The sequence below is a fragment of the Ctenopharyngodon idella genome, chromosome 1 (assembly GCF_019924925.1).
Source record: "Ctenopharyngodon idella isolate HZGC_01 chromosome 1, HZGC01, whole genome shotgun sequence".
In the NCBI taxonomy this organism is placed as follows: domain Eukaryota; kingdom Metazoa; phylum Chordata; class Actinopteri; order Cypriniformes; family Xenocyprididae; genus Ctenopharyngodon; species Ctenopharyngodon idella.
Window position 1 is genome coordinate 40,620,488 of NC_067220.1, and position 22,406 is coordinate 40,642,893.

A 22,406-nucleotide genomic window follows, 5' to 3' on the forward strand; every position below is an offset into this window, starting at 1 on the left:
GTTGAAAACGGTGTCATAAACGGCCCTTTAGTCTTTACCTGTCAATCACATTGGGTATTTGGCGTTACTGACATTGACAAGACTTTAAAGGGCAGGGATTAGGAAAGAGAGAATGGACGGATGGTTGAATGGATGGAGGTGATCTAATTCAGATTGAAATGTCTTTTTTTTTCCTACGTCAACCAGTTAACCGTCAGTCTGTCTGTCCTTTATAACCTAATATTAATAATTGTGGCGGTAGTATTAGACCTTCAGTACTTAAATTTCTGAAAATTATCAACATTTACTCTAATGCTTTTAGCCATTTAACAAGTGTTTGAAATTTTATTTAATATTATTAATGTATATAAATCAAGTACATACTATACAAATACAGGTACACTTTAAGGCAAGCTAGCAAACAAACTTTGCTCTGACTTACTTTTCTTCACTATTATTTATTTATTCCTATTCTTTTTGACTGCCACTTGGAGTTCAGAAATTACACATGGCACTTGAACAAAGCAAACCAAAAAAAGGACACAAGAGTGACTGAAATAGCTTTTTAATATTTAAAATGTAAACACATACATTGTAACACAGAAAATAATGGCCATGGTGGGACATCTGAAATTGCAGATTAATCTTTTGTTAAACACAAAACATCCTGGTTGTGAATTTTGAATATCAAGACCAGTTTAACATTGACTATTATAAAGTGCTTCAGTTTTGGACCAAAGACAATACTTTTTTCCTTCTTCTTCCACTAATGTGCAGTAGGGATTGCTTAATTTCTGAGCGTGTTTGACTAAAGAGCACCTCTTGGATTTGGAAATTAAACTCAACCGGTAGCACCTCATTGCTTTTGGTCACTTCACGCTATAGGCGTACAACAACGGTGCCATGGAGAGCATTGGTCGAGATCGTAAAAGTGGTATGCTACAGTAAACTAAAGCATTTACACAGAATAAAGAGGCACGTCCTGAGTAATTAACTCCTGTACCAACGGCCTATAAATGTAATTTCCATGAAAACATGTAGCTCTTGTTTTTTAAGGCCCTATTGTACAATGAAACTCTTGTTTCAAATCACACGGTGTAGACAACAACAAAAATGTAACATTTAGTAGCCTGTTGAGGGCCACTAGCATAATATCCAACACCGACAACTTGTTTGCTTTATAATACGTTCATTTGGAAATATTTTAAACCACTTGACCTGTTTTGGCACAGACATGATTTGCTTCTGTACAGTTTCACAATATGAACTTCCCTCCGTTTTGAACACAAAAACAATTATGGATCTCCCAGTGAAGTCCCACCGAAACTCTCCTTGAGATCATCGACCATCCATAGATACCCACACAGAAATACTTCAGGATAACGAAGCTAGAACATGCTTGAGCTTACAATGGTGTCCTAAACACGGCATCCATGTAAAGCATGCAATACACTTCCAAAGTCATCCCCTCCGTCTTTACAGTAGACGCAAAATCCATCGTAGCTAAGTGTGTGCTCGACGCTCCTGGTGTCGTTTCTAGTCCATTAGCGGAGAGTTGTTTCAAGGCACCACACTTTCAAATACTTTTGAAAACATTGCACATCGTTGCATCAAAATATCATTTAAGTATAGTTTTAAAATGCATATCTAAAAAATAAAGTACAAAGATCAAGAAGAGTTGCTGAAATGCAAAGCTTGAATCCTGTACTAAATGAGGAGATGAATTCGGCCCTGAATTAGACATCTCGTTGGCAGTGTCTGATTGATGTTTTCGATGGAAACTCCGCAGACGTCTTGTCAATCAAACATTCACCGCTAGTGGAGCGAACAGCTTCAAGTTTCCCTGCATTCACCGTGACGAGGCGACGAGCACCAGGCTCAGCCTCACTGTCATCGGCGTTCTACTCGAATTTCTTTCTCTTTTTTTGCATTGATTTGCATTGATTTGTTTCAGTAGTGTGTTTCAGGTCCAGTGCCCACATGTGAGCACACACACAGCTGAAATACAACAAAAAAACTAAAAAGTAGTACAAAAACAAATGACACTCTAGTCCCTCAAAGGTGGATTTTTGTATCCGTTGAATGACGGATCACACCACTGACTCTTTGGCCTTCTGGTCTATGATGAAGGCGTTCAGTTGAGAAATGTCCACAACGGCATCGTTTTTCTGACTGGAAATGTCTTTTAAGTGGTCCTCGTCAGTTTGGTCCTTAGCAAAATTAACAAATACCTGAAATGAGAACACAAAAATATATAATAAGTCACAACGGATTTTGTGTTTTTAATTTTTTAATTTTGAGGCATTATATTCTTTTCTGTTTTTGTTCTCTGATTTACACTACTATTTAAAAGTTTGGGGTCAAACATTTTTTAAAATGTTTTTTCAAAAGAATTCTCTTATGTTTACCAAGGCTGCATTTATTTGATCAAAAATACAGTAAAAACAGAAATATTCTGAAATATTCTTATAGTTTTAAATGTCTGTTTTCTATGTGAATATATTGTAAAATGTAATTTATTCCTGTTATCAAAGCTTAATTTTCAGCATCATTACTCCAGTCTTCAGTGTCACATGATCCTTCACAAATCATTCTTATTGATTTGATGCTCAAGAAACATGTGGAAAACAGTTGTGATGCTTCATGTTTTTGTGGAAACCGTGATACTTTTTTCAAGATTCTTTGAAGAACAAAGTTCAGAAGAACAGCAATATTCTGAACTTTGTAACATTATAAATGTCTTTACAGTCACTTCTGATAAACTGAATGCATCCTAGCTAAATAAAAGTATTAGGGTGCTTACACACTGGCAGTTTAGTTCAAAACGGGCCACGGGTCGCATGTAGGAGGATTCATGTAGGAGATGCTCTAGAATTGTGGTGCTTAATTTCTTTTAAATAACTTTTTTTGCAGGGTAGTATAGTCAGCAAATAATTTTGCAATTCGTGTATTGCAAAAGTGCTGTTTTTTATCTATATGGCATCGAATATCCCATAAACAAACAATCTTGAAGCGTTCTTACTTGGTCTAAAGTGGTCTGTGTAACGGAGTAGTCCTCGATGTGGAGCTGCTCTTTGTTCTTGGAGAGGATGCTGAAGATGCGGGCGAGGGAGGTCAGTGACGAGGGCAGCTGGTACTGGAGCATGTTTCTGTGCTTCTCCTTCAGGGTGCTGCCCGGCAGCTCCCGCTCGATGAACTCCATCACCGGCTCCAGCTGCGGATCGGCTCCCGCCACCCGCAGGATGATGGTGTACCCGTCACCAAACCTGGAGCAGGAGCAAAGCGGTCAGTAAACCCATCGATTTTCTAGAATGAATCAAAATTATTTTGTCAGGTAACTTCCAACCTGTTCTTTAAGTGCTGCACACTGCCCAGGCATCGGAACCTGCCGTTCACCATGATGGCCATACGAGTGCAGAGAGCTTCACACTCCTCCATACTGCAGAAGAAACAGCAAAGTCATGTAAATAAGTCATTATGCTTTTTAGGGTTGGACACCCCTAATGCTTCTCTTCCTTTCTCACCTGTGTGAGGTCAGAACGACCGAGCGTCCCTCTTTAATGATGCTGAGGATGCAGTTCCACAGGGCTCGCCGGGCTTTGGGGTCCATCCCAGTGGTGGGTTCGTCCTGTAACAACAGCGACAGCCAGGTTAACCGTCGCCCACAAATTCAGCAGGAAACACAAGCAAAACACCATAAAGAGAGGGAAGAGCGTGATCATGTTTCCTGATTCCTGAGAAAAGTAGAGCGCTGCACTGCCTTGTTAGAAATGTTAAGTGTAACCTGGTTCCTTGGGAATTAAACACTTCACAGCGTATTAAAAATGTGGCAAGAGCCAAAGGCCGCGTGGGTATTGCTTTTGTTCTGGGAAAAAGAGGTTTGCCAAGTGACCAATCTGAGGACTGTTACACAACAGCACTGATCTAAACTGGAATGAATGTCAAAAGATCTTTTCTTGAAATGCAGATGACCTATACACACCCGTATGCAAGGTTTTTTGGGTTTTTTAGAGTAAGAAAATGGTTTTTGGTTGGTAATGTGGTATATTATGACTGTTTTGTTTTCAGTATATTAACTGTGCACAGGGTTTGCTCTGGTTTTGGTCCAATTTGATAGTTTCATGCTCTTGGCAGCCAAAAATTCACCTCATAAAACAAATTGTGTTTGGCATATAACAAATTAATTATCCTTGTTTTATGTGAAGAGCTAGTTTTTTTTTATTATTATTATTAATTTTTTAAATGATCATATTTAGCTTTTAAATTTTATTTAGCTTTTATATATTTTGCTATACTCTGATAACTTTGTACAATTGCACATTTATTCCTTCCTTTTAAATGTTGCTAATATAATTTTTTTTATTTATTTAGCTTTTATATATTTCGCTACACTTTAATAACTATGTGCAACTGCATATTTTCCTTCCTTTTAAATGTTGATATTATTTAGCTTTTATTTTTTACTTATTTTGCTATACTATGAATACTCTGCACAATTGTATATTTTCCCTTCGAAGCTTTATGAATCTTTTGTTTTGAATCGGTGGTTCGGAGCATGTATCAAACTGCCAAAGTCACGTGAACCATTGAAATTTCGAAACACTTATGACGTAACAAAACCTCGTTTACTGAAATCACGTGAATTTCACGCTCCAAACCACTGATTCGAAACAAAAGATTCATAAAGCTTCGAAGCTTCATGAAGCAGTGTTTTGAAATCGCCCATCACTAGATATTGTTGAATGAAGTCGCTATTTTGTTTTTTTTGGTGCACAAAATGTATTCTCGTCACTTCATAACATTAAGGTTGAACCACTGTAGTCACATGAACTGTTTTAAATATGTCTTTAGTAGCTTTCTGGGCACTGAAAGTGTTAATTATCTTGCTGGCAGTAGAGGCCTCATTGAGCCATCAGATTTTATCAAAAATATCTTACCAGTAATTAATGACAGAATATGGGTGTGGAACGACATGAGATTGAGTAATTAATGACAAAATTTTCATTTTTGGGTGAACTATCCCTTTAACATTATTTAGCTTTTTATTTTTATTTATTTAACCTTTAATTATTTTGCTATATATGCACAATTGCAGATTTTTTTCTTCCATTTAAATGCTGCTAATATCATTTTTTATTTTATTTAGCTTTTATTTATTTTGCTATATTTTCTATGAACAATTGCATTTTATTATTTGCATGTAGCATTGTTTTCCCCTGTTCTCCATGATCAATACAGACCTATGACATATTTTTGGTGTATGATGCACTAGCTGAAAACCACTGGTTTAAACAAACACAAAGTTGGGTAGTTTATTATTTGCACTCTCACCAAGAACACCACTGGCGGTCCTCCAATGAGCGCCATTGCAGTGGAAAGCTTCCTCATGTTTCCCCCGCTGTAGCTTCCTGCCGCTTTGTCTACATACTTCATCAGGCCCAGTTTACGAATGCCCCAATCCGCCACCTGCAATAAAAAACAACCAATCAGATCCCTCGATAATCAGCTGCAACGCAATACACAATACTTCGACTTTCCCTCTCAGCTAAAAACTGACCTCGCACACTTCTTTTTCGGGGACACCCCGCAGGATGGCATAAAACTCCAGATGTTCTCGGCCAGTCAGCAGGTCATTAATGGCATCAAACTGTGGACAGTAGCCCATATTCTGATGCACTTCATCAATCTCTGTCAGCACACTGCAGAAAACAAGCCAAGAGATTGGTATTATTATATAAAGAGTCACTTAAACACATTTTTGAAATGTTATGTAAATACGATGCATGATGGAAATAATGTTAGCGTTATTTGTTTCGAGAATAGCATATTGACAACCTCAAAGTCACAAAAAATGTAATATTAATATTATTCAAAAGCATTAAATCACTAGTATTTTAATTTATTTACCTTTTTCCTGCCAAGTAGGCCTCTCCACTAGTGACAACTGAATCTCCTGTGAGCATTTTGAAGGTGCTTGTCTTTCCAGCTCCGTTCACACCGAGCAACCCAAAACACTGATGAAAGAACATAATATTATCTAAACCCTGTTCGCCATCGGTTTATTCTAATCATACAAGACGAGCCTAACTAAACTAAAAACTGTTGTTTATTTACTAAGAAGACAGACAGATGATCTCACCTCTCCTGGTGGGATTCCCACACACAGTCTGTCCACAGCTGGCTTCTGCTTCCTCTTATACACCTGCAGAATGAGCAATATTATTATTATAATATTATTATTTTAACTGAACAACAATACTGATGCAATAATTATTATGACAAAAGCTTGCTTGAGCCACCTATAGACAGATAGATAGATGTAATTACATATATAATTACAATTTTAATTATTTAACATAAAATAACTCAAAATTGCAACATTTTCCCAAAACTGCAGCTAAATAGTGTGAGATGTTGCTCACCTTGGTGAGCTGTTTGAGCTCCAGAATATCAGTATGTCCTCCTCCACCCAGAATCCTCTGCCTCTCTCTGGCCACATCCTCATCCTCCTCTCCGATGGGCTTCAGCTTAGTGCTAACCGGCCTATTAATAGCAAAACAGAACATTTATTGCATGCATTAAAACAGATTTTACATATATTTAAAATTGCATGACACAGTGAGGTTATGAAAGTATTGTTACCTAGCCTTGATGCAGAAACGGTACTGGATAAGGACAGTGATGCAGAAGAAAATCACGCCCTCTATGGCCATAGCAAAGAGATTCTTGCCCACCATGTCCCACGCCAGAGGAGAGCGGAATCGATTTTCACCTGAAAACATTCAGAAACATCATGTCAGAAGAAGCAGACCCAGAATTGATTTAACATGTTGCGGCAAAATACACTGTACACACAAATACTGGGTTGAGCAATTTTCAATCATTGTTTAATTAGAATAAACTATTTTATCAATGCTTTTCACTACTGAATAAATTATATTTATATATTTTTTTCACTCAGCTAGTAGCAGTGCATTGTGGGACTACCTTCTCCGTGAAGTACACATTTGATGCTGCTTTAAAAAAAAAAAAAAAAAAAAAAAAAAAAAAAAAAAAAAAAGCAGCTTAGTAGGCAGCTTACTAGGTTTTGGAAATGAGCCAAGGTCTACAAACTACATTTCATTTCATTCGACCCTGATGTTTCTTAGAATGAGATTTTGTTTATATTTGAGCAGCTGTGATGCTTATGCTTTTCCATGGAAATAATCCAGGACATGTTATGTCCACAACAAGATGTCACTTTGACCTGGGCCCAAACCAAACCAACATGAGTAATTATTTAAACAATATCTGGGAGAAAACACTTTCAACTCCACTAAACCCCAAGCTAACAAAAATATGTTCTAAAAATGTTTTTCTAACATTTCCATTAAGTGAATGAAAATGTTATTTCTGAATGCTCTCTTTCAACATTCAAAAAGTCAATTTTTTTCTTAAATGTTTTAAATACTTTTTTTTTTTTTTTTTGTTATGTGAATGTTAAGGGAACATTCCATTTGATCATTTTGCAAACATTATGGGAATGTTACTTTTGAATGCTCTCTGAACACTCTGAAACAAGTAGTAACATTTAAAAAACGACAAACATCCAACAAAAATGTTTCTGAAAAAACATTCCATGAAGAATGTTTTTGTGATAACGTTTTGAGAACATGGTAACACTTTATTTTACAGTCCTGTTTTGCATGTACATACTATGTACTTATTATAGCAATTACAATAACTAGGTTATAACTATATGCAAACCCTGAACCTACCCCTAAACCTAACCTTAACCCATGTAGTTTACCTTATATTACCCAGTACTTTCTTAAGTACACTGTAAGTACATGTACTGTAAAATAAAGTGTAACCGAGAATATTATTAAAGTCCAGATAACTTTGAATGAACATTCTATTAGAGTTACTGGAAGAATGTTGGTTTAGAACTTTCAGAGAATCTTGCCAGAACGTTCTGAGAACGCTCCCTGTTAGCTGGGCCTACATCTGTTCGGTTAGTGCAGCAATTCTAAATGGACATTCTTAAAAAGAACGTTTTACTATAAGATTTTAAAAAAATAATTAGGATAATGTATTTGTGAGAATGGTACACACCAAATCTCTCCAGGGCGTCAGCCATAGCTTGGTTCTTCACCATGTCAATGAGACCTCTACCGAGACAGAAGTGAGGGAAGATCAGGAACACGTTCTTCAAGATGTTGTTGATGCCTCCAATCTCCTGAAATAAAAATAAGAAGAAACATCCACAGTCAGTTTAGGGCTTCTTTTCTAATTTGACATCAAAATTAGATCACATTAGTTATTAGATATATAAATCAAGCACAGCGTAGAAATATGAACTTACATTGCTGCCGAAAAGCTCCAGGACAAATGTGGATACGCTGCCATTTATCCCAATGAGGATGTTAACGCTGGTCAAAACCACATATGCTGTACTGGGAATCTTAAAGAAGAATGACGCCGGGTACATCAGGGGTGTTATGGACCACCTAGATGGACACAAAAAAAATGGACAAAACTTTCATTTAAGTGACATATTTTTGGAGATGTCACATGTCTATATCTATAAAAATCTGGCATACACTGCTATTCAAAGGCTGCAAAAAAATACTGTAAGATTATTACAATTTATAATAACTGTTTTCTATTTGAATTTAATTTAAAATGTATTTTTTTTCCTGTGATCAAAGCTGAATTTTCAGCATCATTACTCCAGTCTTCAGTGTCACATGAAAATAGAAATCTTTTGCAACACTATAAATTTCATTTTTGATCAATTTAATGCATTAATATCTTTCTAAGAAAAAGCCTTACTGACACCAAACTTTTCAACGGTAGTGTATACTAGATAGTAAGGCAATTTGTGGCCCATCTTACCCATAGAGCAACAGCAGGAGGGCGAGAACAGGAAGATTGGTGGAGGACACATAGGCCTCTTGTTGGAAACAGAGGAAGATAATGATGACAAGGGTCGCCGGGACAATGTAGTTGCACTAAAGAACAAAGATCCAATCAGTCAAAAGCCATGTGAATAGATAGACACATTTAGAGTAAGATTTTACCATTTTACATTACAAAATACTCACCATGTCCCAAACAAAGTTGGCTAGCCAGTAGAGGAAGGGCTGCACTCCGCTGATGAACTGCATGTGTTTGGCTTTATTCACTCTCTCCTGGATGAGGAACACCACAAAGCTAGCCGGGACGAAGGACATGGCGAATATGACGCAGATGGACACCAGCACGTCGACTGAGGTTGTCATTCTAGGAAGTCGATGGGATCAAAGGTCAGAGATCAAGACTGTTTAGGTACATGGATTTGAGTGTGTGAACGGCTGTCATGGTTACTTACAGCGCCACCTGTGAGAGCTGCTCTTTGGTGAGGTTGAGTGGATGGTTGAAAGCTTTGATGCCGAATTTGGACCGCTCCTGGCCGGGGGGCAGATTAGCACGCAGGACGGCATTGTTCATGACACTGAGGAACGCTCCAATACTGTGCCAACCCTTATTATTGAACCAGATCTGGAATAGGACACAATCATGTCACTCTTCTTGCTTTTATAGCGCAACAAAAGCCCTTAAAGCTCCTTGACATTGTGCAATCAGTGTTCATGAGCTCCGGCATAATAATAGACTGTTCCATCTACAAAAATAGATAACACTGGCCTGCAATATGTCAGTCTCAACCACTTGGATTTTTTGCTATAAAACATCTATTAATGAATTTATATTAACATCTATTAAAATCTAATAATATCTATATTATCTAATAAAGACCTACATGAAGTACATAACTTCCAATAACAACTATTTACATATACAACAATATATATATATATATATATATATATATATATATATATATATATTAGTATTATTTATATATATATAAAATATCAATAATATTAGTCATTACAAAACATAAAATAAGGACATAAGTACCTTACGATAACAATTTATATAACAGCACCTTATGTTTAGCCGATGTTCTATTGGACAATAACTAAAGCTGTGCATAAATACTGTTAATACTGTTAACAATGTGTTAAAACTCCAGTAATTCTATTGACAAATGAACCATGCCAAGATATGTTTACACAATCAAGCACTCGAATATATAGATTCCTAACATGTATAAAGAGTGCAAGTTTTCATCCAGACTCATCTATGTCTGTATGGTCAGACAAATACATCCAGCCAGAATGCAGTGTACACACCTTTACATTGTTCTTGGTATCAAGACCTTGGATAAAAGTCGACAGGCTTCCCAGAAAGCGGTCAGCTGCTGTACCCTATGGGTTGCAAAACAAATGCAGGGTTAACGCAGGTAAATCCCAAACATTGTGCAACAACTGCCTCCAAGTTTATGGGCCCTAGCTGATGTTCAAACATCGTAAATTTGAGCTAACAAAGTTAGACGTACCGTTTGAAGACTGAAGCTTTTACGAATGTGAGCGATGGCATCGGCGACCTCATCGCCAGCGGGGAGGGCCTGTGAGCTTCTGGCACCTAATGAGAATCCACCATATCTGTAAGACAGCCAATGGGAAAGAGAGTTGAGGTCCAAATCTTCCACTGCATTATTGTTATTTTCCTCATCAATAACAAATGTGATAAGCATACCTGAATTCGTTGACCCAGAGCTTGTTCTTCAAGCTGAACAGACAAAGCAAGACAGAGTTAAAGCATTGCCATGAGAATGAAAACCAGGAACCTCAAACAAATCTTTACTTCTGGATTTGCTTAACCCACCTTTTCCCAATAATCTGTGCGTATGTTTTCACCAAGTAGTCTGAAATGTTTCTGCCTGTCAGATTCTGTAAGGTTTCAGCAGCGGTGACTTTAATCTAAGGAAAAGCAGAAGACAAAGCCAATGAACACATTGTTGTGCTGTCATTAAAACGTATAATAAAAAGTAATAGCATTATTGAAGAAATGCAATATTTGGTGAATATGTCTACCTGAGGGGGTGGCAGACCTCCTGCTCCTGGCGGACACTCCGGAAGCATCTTTTTCCTTCCATCGCAACTGCACTCGCACAGAGGCGATGGGTTTTCCATACTCCAGTTCCCTTTTAGGAAAATGTCCTGAACGGTCTCGGGAATCTCTGGAACCACCCACTCTCCATCTTTAACTGGACATGATTTGCTGCTATTTCACAAAAATATAAAAAATAAAAATTTAATAATTGCACTTGCATTAAATTATAATTATTTTTCTCAAAGATCCACACATTTTTTAACTTGTTGGATAATCAAATTTATATACCTCTATATATAAACAACTGGAATAAAGAACAGGGATTTTAATTATAGGAATTATAGTAATAGTTTTAAAAGCTGGTCTTTTTAATTTGGACTACAACAAAGTGATATGAGGAAAAGGTTTGAGGACTCACACATCGTTCTGCTGATCTGTGCAGTGTTCGTTGTAGGCCGGACTGTCCATCAGAGCTTCAAGTAACCCGTTCGTATGCCTGTCCTCTGGTGCATCATTGCTGTAGTGAGAAAGCAATCATTAGACTCTCAAAGAATCATGGAAATTAAATCACAGACTCAAGTGTGTGGGTGGTTGCACGTACCTGAAGAAGGAGAACTGCTCCTCATACATGCTGGGCTCCAGAGCGAGACTAGGATACTTTCCAAAAGGAGGGACAATGAGACTGAAAACCAGGGCGATGCACACGAACACAGCAGGAAGAACGATCTGGAATGATGCAATTTTTAAGGACATAATTAGGAATTGCAAACAGACAGCACAGGAAAATCTTAATAGAAAATATTACATGAAGAACATACCTGAGCAAAGAAACCTTTCCGGGAACGTCGGGCATACAGGAAGCGTTTCCAGAGCAAAGCCACAAACTGCTGTCTCTTCAGACTCCAGCCCTTCACCTGGTATGAACCTTTACCATCAGCGCCGCCCAACCAGTCCGTCTCACGTGATTCTGCAGGTGCAAAAGGTTACAAAAAAAATTGTTTTCCACATGACATATCTTCCAGTAAATAAGTACAAGGAATATGGTTGTATTTTCATTCTTATGCATTAGTACAACAATATATAGTTAAAAAATATAGTTATATTTAATTATATATATATATATATATATATATATATATATATATATATATATATATATGTATATATATATAAAAACTGGCTTTATCTAATCTTGACCACATGAGATGAAGGTTCAGAACTCAAAATATATTCAAAATAAGTGGGATGGATGAAGGATGGGTAAAGTAAGTACCTGGATCACCTTCTGAGTCATTGAAATCAAAGTCGTCTTCAGTAAAAGGCTTCAGGCAGCTCTGATGGTCACCAAAAGCGTGTCTGCGGTTCCTGCGTGCAGGTAGAGTTCCATCTGATCGACAACATAATGGGAAAAACACAGTAACTCACGTGTTCACTGATATCCATGTACTACACTATTGGTTTACATGTAGAATTGACAACAATGAAAGTAAAATGAGTTCAGTTTTACCTGACACTACAGCATCAACACCACTGTCTTCTGCCACTTTGAGGAAAATCTGCTCAAAATAATCACAAACACAAATTAAGTATATTCACATTCTGGCATGGAAAGAATGGAATTAAATAAGGAGATATTTCATTTATTCAGTAATGTTACCTCTTCCAGTGTGGTGTCAGAGATGCCATAGCTGGAAATGCCGAGGTCAGTGAGCCGGTCGTCAATCTCATGGAAGAGCTCCACGAATTGCCCGGCTTTGGCAGATTCGTAAGGCAGAACGTACATGATCTCATGACCCATATCTTCAACTAGTCTGGCTGTAGGGACGTGCTTGAAAATCACATTGGAGATCAGGGAGACATCTGGAATGTGGAAAGAGATGAGAGAGCATTCAAAACACATGTATGACTAGAAACTGATGAGTTTTAGAACAACATGAGGGTAAATAATGAAAGAACTTTCATTTTTGGGTGATCTATCCCTTTAAAAGTTTATTAACTCTATATACCAGAGTTATTTTTTTTTTAGTATATTAATTATTTATTATCTATATACTACTTATTTATTATATTAGTTTTTGATCTTTATATTTTCAGTTCATTAATTTTCATTAATTTTTTAATGTGCTTTTGTCATTTTTATTAGTTTTTTTTTTTTTTTAAATATTACTATTTAGTTTTAATTTATCTTCATTTCACTTTTAATTTTTAGTTCAGTTTTGATCTATTTTTGTTAGTAATTTTAGTGATTTAGCTTAAACGTATTTCAGTTAGCTGCCAAAGCGGCATTTCTAATTTTTCCTTAGTTTAAGTTTTCCAATTAATATTCCTACTTTAGTATATTTCAGCTTTATTTCAAAACAACAAAAATGTGTTTAATAGTTTTAGTTGTAGTTGACAGGGATGTGCCTGAAGCCAAATACCTTGGAAAGGCATGGATAATAATTATATCGCATTAAAGGGACATGATGAAGGAAAAAATATAAGATGTAAGGAGATTTCCTTTTGTGTTTGCTCGGAAACGTTTGCGTTTTCCCAAGAAAAAGCATTAAAATATATTTTATCATCATTGAGTGATTATTCATTATCCGTGCCATTCCGAATAAGGTATTCGGCTTTGGACACATCCCTAGTAGTTAACAATAATAACCCAGCCATATACCTATGGTGGTGGTTTCGCTTTCATGGTCGCTGCCCAGCCCAGCATCAGAGCTACTCTCAGATACACTGTCCTCCTACAGAGACAAAGAAAATCACAAAATATGGCACCAAGGAAACTTCAGATAGGCTGAGTAATATAAATATGAAGATTACCCACTCCACATCTGCCAAAATGCATATTAAACATCATCCCTACCTTCTTGAGACTTCCTTTAGAATAGGAGACGGTGCTGCTGGAAGTGCGGCAGGAACTTGCAGAGAGATCAAAGTCTTTCTTCACCAGCGTCAGGTAGTATCCCGTTCCCAGCTGGGTCTTGAGGAACAGAGAGGAACCCACACAGCACAGCTTCCCATGGGAGATGATGGCAATACGATCCCCCAGGATATCAGCTTCGTCCATGTGGTGGGTGGACAGGATGATCGTGCGACCTGAAGGTAAAACGATACGGCTTAATGGAACATTTCAGGAAGAGCAACACGACAATATTGGCTTAGACAGAATCCGCCTATACCTGGACGATACTTCAGCAGCAGATCCCAGATGCCACGGCGAGCGTAAGGATCAACTCCAGCAGTCGGTTCATCCAGGATCACAACCTTTGACCCTCCAACAAACGCCAGCGCTACTGATAACTTCCTCTGCATTCCTCCTATAAAGACCATAACGGTTAGTTCAGTTAATGTTTCATCCTAGTCACAACATAAGCATTTGCATAAAGGGAAACACTAAAAAAATTATATAAATGGTACAGCAAAATCTCTGCTGTTGCATAATCTAATTTCCATACCCGAGAGCTGGTTGGTGCGAGATTTGCGTTTATGAGGCAGGCCGAGGTCCATCACAATCTGCTCCATCTCCGACTGCACCTTCTCCTCAGGCAAACCCTTCAGACGTGCATAAAACCAGATGTGTTCCTCCACGGTGAGCCTGGATGACATAGAGAAGAACACGGTCTAGATCTAGAGCTAGTAAGATATAATTTTGACATACACATAACAACTAAGCTTCTAAAATGTGTTTCTGGTGACAACGTACATGCTAAAGAGGACGTTATGCTGTGGACACACGCCCAAGTTTTGACGTATAGCGTTCAGATCGGTGCGGATGTCTTTGCCTTGGATGTAAGCAGTGCCTGAGGTGGGTGGGAACAGGCCAGTGAGGATAGACCTAAGAAAGCAAGAAATATTGAGCTTATCTTATTAACATCAGTATATTATTAGCATCAAATGTTGTTAAGATCTTGTGTTGAATTGTCTTACATGGTTGTGGTTTTTCCAGCGCCATTGTGACCCAGGAAGGAGGTGATCTGACCCTCATAAAAACCTAGAGTCAAACCATCCACTGCCAGTTTGCCGTTGTTGTAGACCTTCACCAGGTTCTCGATGTAAACACCTGGATCCAGGTGGGCTGGTTCCTCTTCAATGCATACAGCTAGAAGATAAATCAAATGGCTTCTTTGAGTCTTTACACTCAACATATTCTTCTCAGTACTGTCAAAATAATGAACGCAACCAAAAAAATGATTTTTCTTTTACCAAACAGAACCTATATATACAGTATGTTAGATTTTTGGTTTACCTTCAGCATTTTCTTTCTTGTTGGTCGGCGCTGCTGTAACCCAACCACATTTCTCTCCACACCAGTAGGACTTGGTGAACGGGAAGTACCAGGGACGTGGGATGCCATATTGGCCTGTGAGAATGACGTTTTTACACCATGAGAAACCTCACAAAGCCATCTAATGTCTTGCAAGCATGAATTTCATCTTCACCAAATGCCACTTACCTGGAAACACAGCTTCAATGTACCAGGTCATGATGGCATACAGCACAGAGTCGAAGAGCATGAGTGAGATGGAAGTGGTGAGATTGTAGCTGTCCTCCTGCATTGGGCTGGAGAGCAGGTTACTCCACTGTATGCCCACACCCTGCTCCTCGAACAGAGCAAAGTACTCGCAGCCAAAGCCGAACGCCACTGGAGACAAGAGGCTCTGAGGAAAGAGAGACAGAGGCCTTCAATATGTGATGTCCAACACACATAAATAGCACAGGGCAGGGGTTTAAAAAATGTAAAATAATAATAATAAAAAGATGAAAATAAATAAAAATGACATCTAACAGTACAGTATTATAATGAGTAGAAAATGTACTTAATTTAAATAAATATATTAAAATAAATAAGTAAATAAAAATTTAATTCAAATAAAAAATTTATTAAAATGAGTAAAGAAAAATTAGTTTAAAATAAATAAGAATTAGATAAGAATAAGAATTAGAATAAACAAGTAAATAAATAAATAAAAATAGATTAAAATAAATAATACATTAAAATAAATAAGTAAATAAAGAATACATCTAACAGTACAGTATTATAATGAGTAGAAAATTTATTTAATTTAACTGAATAGAAAAGAAATATTTTAATTTTAAAAAATTAAATAAATAGATTAAAATAAATAAGTAAAGAAAAATTAGGCTAAAATAAGTAAACAAATAAATAAATAAAAATGTTATTATAATAAATAAGTAAATAAATATATATATATATATATATATATATAAAAAATAATAAATAAAAATGTTATTAAAATAAATATGTAAGAATTGGTTTCTTAAATAAACAAGTAAATAAATAAATAAAAATTAGATTAAAATAAATAAATACAAAGTACATCAGTACAGTACTATGAGTAAAAAAAACTAAAATAAATATTTTCAAGATCTAGACATCTTTATAATATTAATTTTTCACAGTGTATATTGGGTTCTTATACAAGAAACTATAGATGCCTTGCATGAAGATGATCACATTTGTGGGTCCATGGCATCAAAAAATAATTGAAAACCCCTGGTCATTGCTAAGCAGATGAATAACATTCACATAATTCACACTCACCACTACTACTTTGGCACCAAAGCCCACGTAATCCTGCCAGGCCACGCAGAGCACATAGGGAAGGTAGAGGGTGAAGTATATGATGCCCCCACAGGCCGCGGCGAGGTTAGCGCGGGAGAAAAGCGTGCTGATCAAGAAACACTGCATGATGGTCACTACGGCAAAGGAGGCCAGGAACAAATAGACTACTCCAGGGTCGCTGTACGGCAGGAGATTACCCATCTGAGCAGACAATGACAAACAAAACCACGCTAAATTGTTGTTAGAGTTATATTTTTATAGACAAACTGAGCAATACACACCTTCAGGATGAGCACCAGTAGGGCAGCGCTGATGAGCAGTGGTATGAGACTACTGATGAACCAGCTCAGCCACAAGATGCCATTATCCAAACCCATAATCCTCATGGTCTCCTTGAGCCGTGCTTCCTTCTCGTACACCACACCCTTGATGATGATGGCCACCGAGTACATCCAGGCCAGAGTCATGAACAGAGGCATGGAGCGGCTCATTACCCGCAGGAAACTAGGACAGAGGAGACAGGATGGGTTACACCTTCAGCATGACAAAACAACCCACACAAACAGTGGCTGTTCCAAAAGATGTCTGCTAAGATACCTCATTTAGGGCAAATAAATAAAGTAAAAAACATAATTGCGACTTTTTATTTAACAATTCTGAATTTTCTTTCTTGCAATTTTGCATCTTTTTGTTCTCAGAATTGCGAGATTTAAACTCAGAGTTAAAGAGTTAGAATTGTGAGATATAAAGTCGCAATTACCTTTTTAATTTTTTTATTTAGTGGCGGAAACAAGCTTCCATAAAAAAACAGCATCATAATGCACTGAAATAAGCTCAATGTAGTGAATAATTCACCATTCTTTTGACAATATTAGTGTTTTTATGATTATAGTATCACATTCTCTACTGAAATCAAATGTATGGCACACCAAATTGGTCACTTATGAGGTAACATTTCGGTTGGTTTGATAACTTAGTAGTCAGCTGCCTTTAAAATGAATAAAAATTAGATCAAAAATAAATAATAAAAAATTTAAATAAAATAAAATAATAAAAAATAGATTAAAATAAATAAAATTATTTAAAATATAAACAAATCAATCAATAAATAATACATAATTAGATTTAAAAGAATAAATAAACAAATAATAAAAATTAGATTTAAATTAATAAAAACAAATAATAAAAATTGATCATAATATATAAATAAATAATAAAATTAGATTTAAATAAACAAATAATAAAAATTAGATTATAATATAAAAATTAGATTTAAATATATAAAAAATAGATTTAAATAAATAAATAAAAAAAATTAAAATTTATAATTAAATAGTAAAAATAAATAAATAAATAATACAGCTAACAATACTAAAAATAATTTAATGTAATAGGAACTAAATATTTTTCAAATAAAATTTTATGCATATTTATATAATTAGTTTTTCCACAGTATAAATTTGGTCTTTATGCACGACAATACATAAAACTTTACAGATGGGGTCCCTCGCTTGTTTTTGTCTGAACCTGAGAATGAAACCTGATCATGAATGTACAGAGTATTAATTTAATTTAAAGACTGCAACAAGATGTCTTACACATCGTCCACATAGCAGGGATAAGGCATCTGCTGGATGTAAACTCCAGTTTTCTCCTTGCTGCCCGTCAGAGCTCGTATGATTCCGTGTTCAATCACATCCTGCAGGTAGGAGAAGCCGCCCCAGATGTACCGCAGATCCTCAAACGGGTCCGCTCGAGGACCGGGATCCCAATATCTACAGCAAACACAAGCGTTAGCTCTCAATGACAAGTACAAATCCTGTTCATTTTCTCCATCCAGAAGCTGTACGGACAAATTTGTCGCATAATTAGAAAAAAGTAGCTTATCATACCCATCCTTGATCTTGTTAGTGCGCTCCACATTATCAATGTCCATGCGTATCTTGTAGTTGATGTTGGGCGGCAGATCAGACGTGTTGGACTGCATGTCAGGAAACACTATTCCAGCCCAGAACTTGCGATCGTCCAGCAGACGCATGGACTTGTTTACCAAACGTTCCTCGTTAGCCACCGGCTCCAACTTATCCAAGTTCACACACTTTAGGGGAGGAAAATGAAAAGTTTATCAGGAAGAATTCAGAGTCAGGTTGACCCTATGATTCTCAATTCTGTCAATCAAAAATTCTGATAATCAATAAATCACAAAATAATCTGTCAATCCAGCCGACTTTGAACTGGAATGACCCGTTTTGGTGGTTTTCTGTTGGAGTGCAGCATAATTGATTTGTTACTGTAATTTAGTGGAGAACTGAGAACTGTTTCTATCTGACAGGACGACACACTGACCCAGAAAAATAAGACAGGCACTTAAAATGTGGATTCACTTTTCTTAGAACCATTAAATTGATTAGCAGAGATCACAAGACGCCCACATAATACTGCTGATGCCATTTAAAAGGACTAGATGTAATCCATGCCCTTCAGTCAAGTCAAATATAATGAGATCAAGCCACTTTTAAGTCAACATTAAAAATTCCTAGATGGATGAGCGGAGTTTGGTTTATGTAATGAAGACGGGCGTATATCCGCACCTCCATGAACTGAGAGATGGTTTGGATGGCTTGATCCATCTCGTTGAACGCCTCTCTCCACGTGTACGCCATCCCATGAGGACGTGTGTCTTCTGAAGCCTTGGACAAGAAGCTGGACACATCCTCCACGCGCCAGTCTGTCCCGTTCAGCTTGGCATTAAAGAAGCGAGCGCTAGCGTTGTTCTGGAGGAGAGTCTGTTTAGGAAAAATGACATTCAGTTAATCGTTACATACGAAAACATTGCTTCTGGTACTATAACTTAGTGCATCAATAAATGTAAAAAACTACTAACAAAACTACGATATAATAATATTTTTTAAACATTTTATCACATAACTGTATGTATACTTTATATCATAAAGATGTCTAAAATATTTGGAAAATATTTATTTATTTATTTTTATTTATTTATTTTAATCTAGTGCATCAATAAACGTACACAAAAAAACAAAATGTTAATAAAACTATCTTTTTTTTAATTATTATTATTGTATCACACACACTTACACCCGTATACTATATACTGTTAAAAATTTATATTATAAAGATTATAAAAATGTCTAAAATATTATTTGGAAAAAAGTTCTCTAATCATTATTGTACTGTATTGTTAGATGTATTATTTATTTACTTATTTTAATCTCATTTTTATTTTTTAATTGATCTATTTTAATGTAATTTTTTTTAGCATGACCTTGCATGAAAGTCATGCACATAGAAATATGACATGGAGTCATGCATTTTGTGCCTATGACAGCAAAACACCTAACGTAACACTTTTTCATTCGTTTAGGCACAAATAGGTCCTTAGAATACTCCAAGGGTTTGAAGATCTCCACTAATAAGTATGCATCCTACAGAGCACCACACGTTGTGTGCCATGTGAGTTCAGTAGTTAGGTTAAAATGCAGTACCGCTTACGTCCAAAAGGTGGCAGTGTGAAATTCACAATTTGAGCTACTCCCAGCACAAAATCATGTGAAAAATCAAGTGACTGACAGACTAACAGTGTCTTTTGTTTCAGAAGGGATATTAGTGTTCAGAAAGATGAGTGTGTGTGTGACGCACCCGCACTAGGTCCATCTCCTCACTGTTCTCCATAAAATTCCAGAGTTTCGGTCTCATTTCTTCCCACATGCCCCCAAGGTCCCTGAGCACGCCGAACTCTTGAAACGTCTTATTGACCTGAGAGAAATAGAGATACAGTTAGGATGGTCCTCTAGACCCAGGCCTTTCAGCTGGAGGACTGTAAGGTACTGCTGGGGATTGATGGAATGATATATCATACAAAATATATAAAACACATTGTATATACTTCAGAATATTATTGTTCAAATATGGACATAGCTGTCTGAATTTATATTTCTTGTGATATTCAAAACCTTGATCTACAGGTTTCTGCTTTAATACTTAAAATTGTCTTTGTAGATGAATATAAATTGTGTCTACATATTATATGAAATTAAGTTTAAGAATTAATCATTTAAAAGTTTATTTTGAAATACTGTACAGTAAAAATCATCAACAAGTGTCGAGAATACATGAGAACCTTTTTAGGGAAATCTATTAAATATTTTTGCATTTGTTAATTAAAATAAAATCAAAATAATATATAAAAATTCAATGAAAAACTCAAATTGAAAATTCAAAATGTTGACTTGGCAACTAATCGAACTAAAATAAGTTAAAGTTGAAGTACTAAACTTACTAAGAATAACAGAAATAAAAATAAATTAAAGCAAAAAATAAAAAATAAAAAAATATAAAAAATCTAATTCAACACATTAATAAATACTATAATAGTATATAATAGTGCTGTCAATTGATTAATCGCAATTAATCTCATCTAACATAAAAGGTTGTAAATATATATATGTGTGTGTATATACATACATACATACATACAATACATACACACGCATATATAAATATATATATATAATCTTTTATGTTTGATGTGATTAATAGCGATTAATTGATTTGACAGCACTAATATATAAATAATAATAATAATAATAATAATGATAATAATAAAATAACATTAGTTCTGATGACTACTATCATCATGACATGATCTGATGATTAGAATAAAATATTGTAAATAGAAATAATACAGAATGAGTATGTGTGTTCAAATCTTTGACTCACAGAAACCTGGTCAACACTAGTTAAACATACAGTAATGAGCTTTTGTAATGCTCCTCAATGGCAATGCTACTGATTAGTGTTCTCCTGACCTCGTGTATGATCCTCTGGGTGGCAGGAGTGTCTGGGGTGTACAAGATCTTTCCCATGAGCAGCGGCTTCAGAGCCCTCCAAATCATGCGCGATATGGGACTCGACTCCAGGCCCTTCATCACGTTGTTGCAGTAGGGCGCTAATGGAGAGATGACAAGTTTTTAAAACAGTTTAGCAGGGTACATGACATATTTTGCATTCGCAAATGAGGGAAAAGAGAGAAATAGGACTTCACTCACTAGAGGAGTTGTCGTAAGCAGAAACGGGCTCGCTGTCATTGTCGTTGCCGTAGTTGCCGAACAGAGCCTTGTAGTTGTTATCCTCATACCAGTTAAGGGACTTGATCTTCAGGCCTCCGCCCTCCGGGTGGCCGCAGACGATGCGGGATACGGCCTGGTACATGTGGTTGGGGGACTGTGTGCTGTTGCCCGTCAGATACAGGATCTCGTTGCGCATGTCCCGCCAGCTCTTCATACTCACAAGCTGAGAAAAAAAAAATGACACAAGCTTTATCACTTAAGAGTCATTTTCAGTACAAAATCTATATTTGTTTACACTAGCGTTCAAAAGTTTGGGGTCGGAAAGTCTCTTCTGCTCACCAGCAGTTGTTTGATCAAAAATACAGTAAAAACAGTAATATTGTGAGGTATTATTACGATTTCAAACTAAATAGTAAAGTTTGTAAACAAACTTTGAAAGCCAGAAAGTTTGAAGTAGTTTGAAATAGTTTTAAAGCTTGAAGTTTGAAGGTTTTCAGTTTGAAGTAGTTTGAAATAGTTTTAAAGCTTGAAGTTTGAAGGTTTTGAAGGCCATACAGTCTATCAGAAAAACAGCTAATATTATTAATCACACTGAAAATGCATCTTTCCTCACAACACAACAGATTATCAAGTAAGTGAAGAGCTTGTCGAACGTCACAAAACGTTTGTTTATGCTAAAGACTTGTTTGAAACGGTTTGTTTTATGACAGGAAAACAAATGCAAACATACAGGCACACCGGATGTCATATAATGACTGTGTTTATTCAAAGTACGTCATTCA

General features: G+C 36.3%; 1 protein-coding gene across 3 annotated transcripts in view; it reads right to left on the reverse strand.

The window, feature by feature from the left end:
• Window positions 1-528: 528 nt before the first annotated feature.
• The window catches only part of abca1a (ATP-binding cassette, sub-family A (ABC1), member 1A), a 36,916-nt gene continuing 15,038 nt past the window's right edge, over window positions 529-22,406 (reverse strand). The window contains exons 9-50 of one of the 3 annotated variants that reach the window (XM_051890173.1): window positions 21,604-21,847; window positions 21,364-21,503; window positions 20,195-20,311; window positions 19,126-19,320; window positions 18,427-18,632; window positions 18,133-18,309; window positions 16,816-17,038; window positions 16,514-16,735; window positions 15,404-15,608; window positions 15,197-15,310; window positions 14,878-15,049; window positions 14,654-14,785; window positions 14,406-14,545; window positions 14,130-14,267; window positions 13,814-14,046; window positions 13,619-13,691; window positions 12,617-12,819; window positions 12,467-12,515; window positions 12,233-12,346; window positions 11,778-11,926; window positions 11,561-11,685; window positions 11,378-11,476; window positions 10,941-11,130; window positions 10,732-10,826; window positions 10,603-10,635; window positions 10,403-10,508; window positions 10,197-10,271; window positions 9,332-9,501; window positions 9,066-9,243; window positions 8,857-8,972; window positions 8,324-8,468; window positions 8,074-8,197; window positions 6,622-6,751; window positions 6,402-6,522; window positions 6,119-6,181; window positions 5,887-5,993; window positions 5,537-5,678; window positions 5,311-5,445; window positions 3,504-3,607; window positions 3,326-3,418; window positions 3,002-3,245; window positions 529-2,210 (exon numbers count right to left, since the gene is read on the reverse strand). In XM_051890173.1, coding sequence (XP_051746133.1) covers window positions 2,070-2,210; window positions 3,002-3,245; window positions 3,326-3,418; window positions 3,504-3,607; window positions 5,311-5,445; window positions 5,537-5,678; window positions 5,887-5,993; window positions 6,119-6,181; window positions 6,402-6,522; window positions 6,622-6,751; window positions 8,074-8,197; window positions 8,324-8,468; window positions 8,857-8,972; window positions 9,066-9,243; window positions 9,332-9,501; window positions 10,197-10,271; window positions 10,403-10,508; window positions 10,603-10,635; window positions 10,732-10,826; window positions 10,941-11,130; window positions 11,378-11,476; window positions 11,561-11,685; window positions 11,778-11,926; window positions 12,233-12,346; window positions 12,467-12,515; window positions 12,617-12,819; window positions 13,619-13,691; window positions 13,814-14,046; window positions 14,130-14,267; window positions 14,406-14,545; window positions 14,654-14,785; window positions 14,878-15,049; window positions 15,197-15,310; window positions 15,404-15,608; window positions 16,514-16,735; window positions 16,816-17,038; window positions 18,133-18,309; window positions 18,427-18,632; window positions 19,126-19,320; window positions 20,195-20,311; window positions 21,364-21,503; window positions 21,604-21,847 — 5,982 coding nt within the window. In that variant the 3' untranslated portion in view covers window positions 529-2,069. The remainder of the gene's footprint in view (window positions 2,211-3,001; window positions 3,246-3,325; window positions 3,419-3,503; window positions 3,608-5,310; window positions 5,446-5,536; window positions 5,679-5,886; window positions 5,994-6,118; window positions 6,182-6,401; window positions 6,523-6,621; window positions 6,752-8,073; window positions 8,198-8,323; window positions 8,469-8,856; window positions 8,973-9,065; window positions 9,244-9,331; window positions 9,502-10,196; window positions 10,272-10,402; window positions 10,509-10,602; window positions 10,636-10,731; window positions 10,827-10,940; window positions 11,131-11,377; window positions 11,477-11,560; window positions 11,686-11,777; window positions 11,927-12,232; window positions 12,347-12,466; window positions 12,516-12,616; window positions 12,820-13,618; window positions 13,692-13,813; window positions 14,047-14,129; window positions 14,268-14,405; window positions 14,546-14,653; window positions 14,786-14,877; window positions 15,050-15,196; window positions 15,311-15,403; window positions 15,609-16,513; window positions 16,736-16,815; window positions 17,039-18,132; window positions 18,310-18,426; window positions 18,633-19,125; window positions 19,321-20,194; window positions 20,312-21,363; window positions 21,504-21,603; window positions 21,848-22,406) is intronic. The other 2 variants (XM_051890194.1, XM_051890184.1) reach the window with 2 other exon arrangements.